The 10,000-nt window shown below is 48.0% G+C and overlaps 2 protein-coding genes across 2 annotated transcripts in view; one reads left to right on the top strand and one right to left on the bottom strand.

Annotated features, from left to right (window-relative positions):
• The window catches only part of LOC123515431 (protein psiP-like), an 8,687-nt gene extending 4,109 nt beyond the window's left edge, over positions 1–4,578 (top strand). The window contains exons 6-11 of the mRNA XM_045273992.1: positions 687–818; positions 1,236–1,361; positions 1,942–2,070; positions 2,692–2,820; positions 2,984–3,112; positions 3,857–4,578. Coding sequence (XP_045129927.1) covers positions 687–818; positions 1,236–1,361; positions 1,942–2,070; positions 2,692–2,820; positions 2,984–3,112; positions 3,857–3,921 — 710 coding nt within the window. The 3' untranslated portion in view covers positions 3,922–4,578. The remainder of the gene's footprint in view (positions 1–686; positions 819–1,235; positions 1,362–1,941; positions 2,071–2,691; positions 2,821–2,983; positions 3,113–3,856) is intronic.
• A 3,601-nt stretch (positions 4,579–8,179) lies between these two features.
• The window catches only part of LOC123515391, a 2,074-nt gene continuing 253 nt past the window's right edge, over positions 8,180–10,000 (bottom strand). The window contains exons 1-2 of the mRNA XM_045273923.1: positions 8,770–10,000; positions 8,180–8,370 (exon numbers count right to left, since the gene is read on the bottom strand). The exon at positions 8,770–10,000 is cut by the window's right edge and continues 253 nt beyond it. Coding sequence (XP_045129858.1) covers positions 8,285–8,370; positions 8,770–10,000 — 1,317 coding nt within the window. The 3' untranslated portion in view covers positions 8,180–8,284. The remainder of the gene's footprint in view (positions 8,371–8,769) is intronic.

The following is a 10,000-nucleotide window of genomic DNA, read 5'->3' as shown; positions in this document are numbered from 1 at the left end:
TTTTTTTCTTCTTTTTTTGTTTTTTTATCGTTTTTCTGGTGTTTTTCTTGTTCCTTTTCCTTTTTTTCCTGTTATTTTTTCTTTTTTCTTTTTTAGTTAATCTTTCCTTTTTCTCCTTTTATTTAGTTATTTTCCCTTTTTTCCTGTTCTTTTTCCTTTTTTTCCTATTATTTCATTTTTTCTGTTCTTTATCCTTTTCTTCTTTTTGTCTCTTCCTTTTTTCCTGTTTTTTTTTCCTTTTTTTATGAGGGAATATGTTTCTCCTTTTGTTTCTTCTAGTGTGTGTGTGTGTGTGTGTGTGTGTGTGTGTGTGTGTGTGTGTGTGTGTGTGTGTGTGTGTGTGTGTGTGTGTGTGTGTGTGTGTGTGTAATCTTTCTTTTCTTTTTTTCTTTATATTCTCCATGAAAGTGTGTTTGACTGTCTTCCTTCACACGCAAACTTTAAAATACCTTCTCTTACTCCCTACATAACACTTCTTTGGACGACTGTGTGTATAGAAACCTTGCCTCCACACACACACACACACACACACACACACACACACACACACCCACATGAAAACACTTCTTAAGACGAATGTGTGTATAGAAATCTTTGCCTTCCTTTTCACACACACATACGAGGATACTAATTATAGAACCCTCCTCCTCCTCCTCCTCCTCCTCTTCCTCTTCTTCCTGGTGCAGAGACATGCGTTGAGGACTACATGTGCAAGAACGCTGGTGGGGTATGTAAGGCCAAGTGTGATGCTAACGAGAAGCCAGAGAAGAGCGGGTGTTACGGGAAGGACTGCATGTGTTGTGTCCCCGACGTGCCTGGTGAGTGATGTGTCTTGTTTCCATTCGTCTTCTCAAACACTTCTCCGCTTCATCTTCTTTGTTTCAACCTTGACTCAAATTGATGCTTTTATTTTTTTTAAGGGTGTGTTTGTTTTAAGGTTCTAGAGGCTGAGTTATAAGGTTTCTTTCTAGTCCTGTTTCATCCCTGCCTCATCCATGTTTTATTCATTCTTCATTCCCTTTCTCTGCCTCATCAATCCCTCTCCGCTGTGTCATCCATCCCTCACTCCTTTTCTTGCCTTAGTTTCCCTCACCCCTGCTTCATTCACTCTTCACCCCATCCCTGCCTCACCAATCCCCCTTGTCTCATCCATCCCTCACTCCTTTCCCTGCCTCACACCTGCCTCACCAATCCCTTGTCTCATCCATCCCTCACCCCTGCCTCCCCCCCTGCAGAGTGCGTGGACGACTGGTGTTCCGTGGCTGGTGGTGAGTGCAAGGATAAGTGTTCCAGCACAGAGGAGGTGATCAACGGAGCCTGCAAGGGACCCAACTGCTACTGCTGCGCCCCCAAGGAAGATGGTGAGAGCATGGGGGTGATTCTGTGGAGGGGAGACTGTGGTGGAGACTAGTTATTCTCCTTCCTCCTCCTCCTCCTCCTTTTCTTTTTCCTGTGGTGGAGACTGTGGTGAAGACTAGTTATTCTCCTTCCTCCTCCTCCTCCTCCTTTTCTTTTTCCTGTGGTGGAGACTGTGGTGAAGACTAGTTATTCTCCTTTCTCCTCCTCCTCCTCCTTTTCCTGTGGTGGAGACTAGTTATTCTCCTTCCTCCTCCTCCTCCTCCTCCTTCTCTTTTTCCTGTGGTGGAGACTGTGGTGAAGACTAGTTATTCTCCTTCCTCCTCCTCCTTCTCCTTTTCCTGTAGTGAAGACTAGTTACTCTCCTTCCTTCTCCTACTTTTCCTTCTCTTCCTGTCTTCCTTCCTTTAATTCAATGAGACTAACAAGAATATTGTTTACCTTGCTTCTCCTCCTCCTCCTCTCCACATACTTCCTCTTTCCTTCTTCCTCCAGCCCCTAACCCTTCCCTCCCTCCCTCCAGAGTCCACTAACCCTTCCCTCCCTCCCTCCAGAGTCCACTAACCCTTCCCTCCCTCCCTCCAGAGTGCATCAGGAACCAAAAATGCAAGAAACGAGGTGGCAAGTGCAGGGACCAGTGCATGCCCAAGGAGAAGGCGGTGAAGCATGGCTGTGACGGTGACGGGAAGGACTGCTGGTGTTGTGCCCCTAAGAGTGAGTCCTACCTCTTATTCCTACTCCTGGGTTTGTTGCTGTCATTATTCCTACTCCTTTCTCACTCCTACTGTTTGTTGTCAGTCTTCCTACTTCTTCCCTTCTCCAATTATGTTGCTTTTTATGTAAGAGAGGAGGACTGGCTAAGAACAACAAAATATAAAGAAAGAATAGGTCCTCTCAGTTGCCAGTCTCCTTAAAGAGCTGATAGAATTAGCCAAAGGACAGACAGGGACAGATGTCTTCAAACCTCCTCCCTCTTGAAGGAAGGCAAGTCATAGGAAGCTGGACATACAGAAGCAGGCAGGGAGGTCCACAGTTTACCAGAGAAAGGTATGAAAGACTGAGAGTACTGGTTAACTCTCTCATCCTACTTCTCATTCCTATTCCTTCTCCTTTTTCCTATTCCTTTTCCTCCTTTTCCTATTCCTCCTCCTTCTCCTTCTCGTTCCTCCTCCTCCTCCTTCTTGTTCTCCTTCCTCCTCTTTCCTCCTCTTCCTCCTTTTCCTTCTCTTTCCTTCTCCTCCTCCTTCTCCTTTTCCTTCTCCTTCCTCCTCCTCCTCCTCCTCCTCCTTCTCATTCCTCCTCCTTCTCACTCCTCCACCTCCTCCTCCTCCTCAGAGTGCAAGAACAACCCACGATGCGACAAGTTCAATGGACACTGCACCGTGGACGAATGTGACGCCACACTGGAGCAGCTTATCCCCGGCGGCTGCTTCGGGTCCCACTGTGAATGCTGCGCTCCCAAGGGTTAGTGCCGCGCTGTCTGATGGGGACTAATGCGGGGAGTATTGATGAGAGACCTAAATCAATAGTTCTTGTTTTGGTATTCTTTTATTATCTATTTTTGGGGGGAATTGTGATCATAGCCAGCCAACACTCTCCTTTCTCACCCTCTCTCTCTCTCCGGCAGGCTGCATCATTACCTCCCGCTGCGCCCGTCACGGTGGTGTGTGCCGCGACGTGGAGTGTAGGGACGGCGAGGTGGCTGATCCCTACAATGGCTGTCTTGGTGATGGCTGTGTCTGCTGTGTCCCCTCCCGTAAGCAACACCTGTCAACACCTGTCTCATTAGCTACCTGTCTTACCTTCCTTGTGTTTTGTTATTAATTTCTTCACCTGTCTTACCTGTTTTTGTTAATTGTCTCACCTGTCTGATTAATTACCTGTCATTTTTTTGCTAATTTCCTCACCTGTGTTTAATTAGTTGTTACCTGTCTTACCTTATTTTTTCCTAATTTCCCCTGATTAGTTCCCTTTCTTACCTTACTTTGCTTTTGTTATTGATTTCCTCACCTGTGTTTGATTAGTTGTTTACCTTCTAACCTGTCTAGTTGTTTCTGTTGATAATTTCTTCACCTGTCACGTCTAATTAGTTGTCACCTTTCTTACCTGTGTAGTGGTTGTTTCTGTTACTAATTTCTAAGCAGCGTCTGTTCTTACCTGTCACCTGTTGTGTTTAATTAGTCATTGTTACCTTTCCTACCTGTATAGTTGCTGTCTTTCTTACTCTAAGGAGCACCTGTCTTTACCTGTCTTTACCTGTCACCTGTCTTTACGCCTAATTACTCTACGCACCTGTTCACTGTAGTCACCTTTCCTACCTATTCAAATCACCTTTTTTTTCATTTTTTTCCACTTTTAAGAGAGCCAGCACTCAAATGGGCCTTTTTCTTAAATCCTCTCTTTTTTTTACCCTTCGCTGGCCCTCTTCCCTATATAAAAAAAAACCTCCTCTCACTCTCTCTTATACACTCCCTCACTCTCTCTTTCTCTCTCCCTACAGACAAGGCAGCTGACATCCTGAATGACAAGCACTTCGATATTGATGAGGAATACGAGTACTACTAAGGCCGCCCTCAACCCGCCCACATCTGCTACACCCACATCTGCTTTCAACCCACCCCACACCTGCTTTCAACCCGTCCAAAGTTGCCTTCAATCCCGCCCACACCTGTTTTCAAGCCACCCATAGCTGCTCTCAACACGCCCACAGCTACTCTCAACACGCCCACACCTGCTTCAACACACCCACACCTGCTTCAACTCGCCCACGCCTGCCTTCAGTCCCGCCCACACCTTCCCTCAATCCCGCCCATATCTGCTCTCAACACGCCCACAACTGCTCTGGCCACACCTGCACCGCTAAAACCTGCCTTCAACACGTCCACACCTTCCCTGAACCCGCCCACACCTCAGAACCAAGCCTGTGCAGTATTATAGGATTAAATGCCCATCCTTTACCTTTAAGTCAGTACTCTAACTCCATTTAACTCTTTTTATAAGCATTCGAAATCTTTATATGGCATTCAAAAAGTATTCAGATAGTTTTTTTTTTTTTTTTTTTTTCGTTCTATATTGGTCTTTGTTTGAAATCTACTTGTTTTGTTAAAGATAAAATGGTGTTATGAAAATTTATCTCTTAGTTTTTATTTCTAGGCCATTTTCTGTTATATTCAATCTGTAATGTGTCAAAATATGTGACGTTATTAAAGAAAAAGAAGCGCATCTGCATTTTTCACTATTTTTTTTTTCCTGGGCTAAAGGGGATACTTTTTGGGGCACCTCCTATCTCAAAGCCCACCCGCTAGGAAACCGTTGTCCCGAGTGAGGAAGCCCAACCTACACTCGGACCGTGGACAGGATTCGAACCCGTGCGCTTGAGACCCCTCGGACCACAAAGCACGCATGGTTCCACTGTACTCTACTGACCCTATTGAGTGGCTAGCAGCGTTGTCAGCACCCACGCCAGCAACCTGTCCAGCGCTCTTGGTTGCACATCACGCCTGGACAGAATCTCAACTTCATTCGAACACCAAGGCACTGTACTAAATCCTGCTTCTGTATTTCCGACTTCATATGACTTCAGTATTTCCAACCTCCTCACTTCTGTATTTCAAACTTCCTCTGTATTTCTGTGTATGTAATCCACCTCGGTCGTCTGTTGGTCACCCAGCCAGTCTTCCCCATTACGGAGTTCACAGACCGATCTTCGGGTAGGACTGAGACCACAACACACTCCACACACACCGGGACAGCGAGGCCACAACCCCTCCAGTTACATCCCGTACCTATTTACTGCTGGGTGAACAGGGGCCACACAATGGGTAAAAATGGGTTAAGAGGCTTGCCCATTTGCCTCGCCGCTTCCCGGGACTCGAACCCAAACCCTCTCGATTGTGAGTCGAGGGTGCTAACCACTACACTACGCGGTGTGTGTGTGTGTGTGTGTGTGTGTGTGTGTGTGTGTGTGTGTTTCAGTGTTTGATCTGGTGCAGTCTGTGACGAGACAGCCAGACGTTACCCTACGGAACGAGCTCAGAGCTCATTATTTCCGATCTTGGGCTAGGCCTGAGACCAGGAACACACCACACACCGGGACAACAAGGTCACAACTCCTCGATTTACATCCCGTACCTACTTACTGCTAGGTGAACACCACCTACACGTCAAAGCAGACACACCCAAATATCTACACCCGGCCGGGGAATCGAACCCCAGTCCTCTGGCTTGTGAAGCCAGCGCTCTAACCACTGAGCTACCGGGTGTGTGTGTGTGTGTGTGTGTGTGTGTGTGTGTGTGTACAAATCGTTTATCAAAAGAAAGAAATCGACAAGAAATGACAAAGAAGAAACTTAAATACAACCAAAAAATTTAATGAGTATTTGCCACCAATAATAATAATAATAATAATAATAATAATAATAATAATAATAATAATAATAATAATAATAATCTCAACAAACAAAAAAACAACCATATGTAGAAGAAGAAGAAGAAGAAGAAGAAGGAGGAGGAGGAGGAGGAGGAGGAGGAGGAGGAGGAGGAGGAGGAGGAGGAGAAAGTTAAGAATATATAACAAAATAAAAAAGCCTTAATCTTACCTCCTCTTCCTCCTCCTCCTCCTCCTCCTCCTGCTCTTCTTCCTGTTCCTTCTCCTCCTTTTCATTTTCTAACAGCTGTTCTTATCCTTTTTACTTCTTCCTCTTTTCTTCTTCATCTCCTTCTTCTTCTTCTTATTCTTTTCTTCTTCTTCTTCTTCTTCTTTTTCTTCTTCTTCTTCCTCCTCCTCCTCTTCCACTTTTTCTTCTTCGAGCTCATCTCATTCTCATTTATCTCCTGTGGCTATACATCCCTCCTCCTCCTCCTCCTCCTCCTCCTCCTCCTCCTCCTCCTCCTCCTCCTCCTCTCACAACCTTCTACAGTGCTACAAAAACATGCTGCCTTCCAAACTGAGCGCACTACAAAGAGAACAAAAGGAACATTATCTCACATCTAAGGGAACTAAAAGGGTGCTCTCTCTCTCTCTCTCTCTCTCTCTCTCTCTCTCTCTCTCTCTCTCTCTCTCTGACACCGTATAGTAAGTGTTTAAAGGTGTACAGAGTGACTGAACTAACCAAACCTAACCTGGATGGTGTTAAGGGTGTAGAAAAGGTGTAGAGAGTAGTTTAGGGTGATTGAAATGGTATTAGGGTGTAGAAGGGGTGTAGAGAATAGTTTAGGGTGATTTAAGTAGTGTTAAGGTGACTGAAATGATGTCAGGGTGTAAAAATGGTGTAGACAATAGTGTTAGGGTGTAGAGAAGAGTGTTTAGGGTGATTTAAATGGTGTTAGGGTGTAGAGAAGTGTTTAGGGTGATCTGAGTGGTGTCACGGTGTAGAAATGGTGTAGACGTTAGTTTAGGGTGATATTTAAAGAGTGTTAGGGTGTAAAAACGGTGTAGAGGTTAGTGTTTAGGGTGACAGGGTGTACGGAAGGGTATGGAAGGGTGACAGGGTGACTTACAGAATGATGAAGGGAGAGATAATCAGTAACGGCTTAGGGTGACAAGGAAGGAGTGTAGGGTGAGAGAGAGAGAGAGAGAGAGAGAGAGAGAGAGAGAGAGAGAGAGAGAGAGAGAGAGAGAGAGAGAGAGAGAGAGAGAGAGAGAGAGAGAGAGAGAGAGAGTAATAAATGAAGGGTTGGCAAGGATGACAGGGAGACTTTAAAGGGTGATAGAGAGCTGGGAAGGGTGAGAAAGGAAGAGACACAGGGAAAGGTGACTAAGAAGTGAAGAGAAGGGTGAGAAAGAGAAAGGGTGACGAGGAGGTGAAGGGAAGGGTGAGAAAGGAAGAGAGACACAGGAAAGGGTAACAAGGAGGTGGAGAAAAGGATGATAGGAAGCAAAGAAGGAAAAGGAAAGTAAGAGATGTAGAGAAGGGTGAGAAGATAATGGAAAAAGGTGACAAGGAGAAGAAACAAAGGAACAAATAAAGGATAAGAGAAAGGAAGGATATAAAAAAGTACCTCTCTCAGCACATCAATTCCCACATTAAAAGAATAGAAGAAAAAAAAAGAAAGGGTTATCTATCCACATCAGCATTTAACCCCTTCAGCACCATGCCTCGTCTTCACATTCACGGTCATATCAAGAGACGCTTCGCTCTCTCAATACAACTTTTCAACTCCCCATACCAAGGTTTTCAAGACAGCTTCTCCTTATGAACTAGAAACGTTGCAAATCCATCACCAGAACCATAAAAACACCCTTAAAAACATGACTACCTTTGGAAATAGTCGTGGTGAGAGAACAAAGCGTTTCTGAATAGGGCTCTCAATCTGGTGGCCATTTGATGATTCTATACAGCTTCAGAAACTCATGTGGGGGTTAAAATAGTGAAGACTGTGGCCATTAATCTTGTGACCTCCATAGATCCTTCCTAATGTCAATAAAATGGTCTAATGGTACACAAATCTCAAGGTGAAAATGTGTCTCAGTATTGAAGGGGTTAAAATAGTGAAGACTGTGGCCATTAATCTTGTGACCTCCATAGACCCTTCCTAATGCAGTTAAAGTTAGGGACCCGCCGTAGTACAGTGGAACCATACACGCCTTGGGGTCTCAGGGTCTCCAAGCGCACGGGTTCGAATCCTGTCCACGATCCCAGTGTAGGTAGGGCTTCCTCACTCGGGGTTACGGTTCTCTAGTAGGAGGGGTTTTAGATAGAAGGTGCCCTAAAAATGACCTCCTTTGACCCATAAATTCCCGTGAAAAAGCCCACTTGGTACAGAAAAGTTGTCTAATCATACCACCAAATCAAGGTAAATACGTGTTGCAGTAGTGAAAGAGTTAAGTGGATCTTTTTAATCTTTTGGTGCCCTTGGTCAGTTTCCCTCTTACATAGAAACTAGAGCAAAGTGTTAGCAAGGGAGTGAAGGGAGCAAATGGCAGGTGTCACTTCCCGTCCTGACATGTTCCTCCCTTCCGCGCCTCCCTCTTCCCCTGCGGTGGTCGGGGACTGTCAGGCCACACACACATCTCTGTACGGGACACCAAACGGACACACATAAGCACACGTACATGTTGACTGGTGTGTGTGTGTGTGTGTGTGTGTGTGTGTGTGTGTGTGTGTGTGTGTGTGTGTGTGTGTGTGTGTGTGTGTGTGTGTGTGTGTGTGTGTGTGTGTGTGTGTGTTGTGGTTGTTATACATAGCATATACAAACAGATAGACAGACTGATCTACAGAAAGATAGATAGCCAAACAGGTAGACAAAAGAGAAAACATATTTATATTAACAAAATCTCTCTCTCTCTCTCTCTCTCTCTCTCTCTCTCTCTCTCTCTCTCTCTCTCTCTCTCTCTCTCTCTCTCTCTCTCTCTCTCTCTCTGTGTGTGTGTCTACATGTCAGTCTCCATCCTGAAGGAGGGGTTCTCCATACCCATGAAGGTGATGCGAGTCAGACACAGACTGTCACTGGAGCCAGACACTGGCGGGGGTGCTTTCCCCTCCCCTGCGCTCCTGGGTGGGGGTGGGTGTGGGCGGGGCGTGGGGGCGTGGGTGTACAGGGAGGAGGTGGAGGTGGAGGTGGTGTTGGGGGTGGCGAGGGTGGTGAAGGAGTAGAGCTCTGAGACGCTGACGGTGGCGTGGGAGGGCGTGACGTCCATGTCCGGCACGCTGGCGGTGAGGGCGCTGGCGAACAGGTGGTCCATGCGCTCCAGCACGTTCCGGCTCACGCCAGGTGACCCGGGGGGAATGGACGCCTTGTCTCTTCGCCCCTCACCCTCGCCCTTCCTCACGCCAGGCCTGCCCTCCTCCCTCCCCGCCTTGCCGCCTGGCTTGGGCGGCACACCTGGCTTTGTGCCCGGGGACTTGGTGCCTGGCTTGTCCCCCGCCTTGGGTGTCCTGGCGGCAGCGTCCACCACGTCCCCGGCAGGGTTGGGGCGTCCGTTGAGCAGGAGCGGGTGCAGGGCGGGTTCGTCTGACCTGAAGGAGGAGGTGAGGTCAGCGACGCCCCTGACGGAGGTGTACTCCTGCGAGGTGTGGGAGAAGGACTCCTCCCACACCTCCTCCCGCGTCCTGCGAGTCCTGGCCTTGGCCTCGGGATCCTTCAAGTCCTGGAAGAGGTCAGGGGAGCTGAGGTCACTGTAGCTGCGGTACATGTTCACCTTGAAGGAGTGAGAGTCTGCGAACCTGACGCGGTGGTCCGCTTCGCCGCGCCTCCCGTGGCCCCGGGAGGAAGAGGCGGGCGTGTAGGCGCTGCGGTCATCCGTGAACACCAGCTTATCCCTGCGGGCGGCGCAGCGGTGGTACACTGCGAACACTAAGCCCGCCAAGCCCACGCACACCACAGACACGCCCACGCCGCCCAGGGCCATGTAGAGGAAGCGCATGCCGTTGTGCCTGCGGCCCGGCCTGGTGTGGAACACGTGGGAGCGCTCGGTGTGCACGGCCTGCAGGTAGAAGGAGGCGCCTTGCAGGGCCAGCCGCAGGTTGGTGTGGGCGGCGAGCGTGGCCAGGTCCGCCTCGCAGCTCGGGTGTTGGGCGGCGTTGATGGTGAGGTTGACGGCCAGCCGCTGCCCCTCACACGCCATGGCCTGCACCGCCACGCTCTCACGCCCGTACAGCAGCAGCGACGACAGCGACGCCACGAACTCCGCGAACACACGCCG

This window comes from Portunus trituberculatus, chromosome 5 (assembly GCF_017591435.1).
Source record: "Portunus trituberculatus isolate SZX2019 chromosome 5, ASM1759143v1, whole genome shotgun sequence".
NCBI classification, from domain to species: Eukaryota; Metazoa; Arthropoda; class Malacostraca; order Decapoda; family Portunidae; genus Portunus; species Portunus trituberculatus.
The sequence above is the reverse complement of the archived record's forward strand: the minus strand, read 5'-3'. Positions and strand labels throughout refer to the sequence as shown.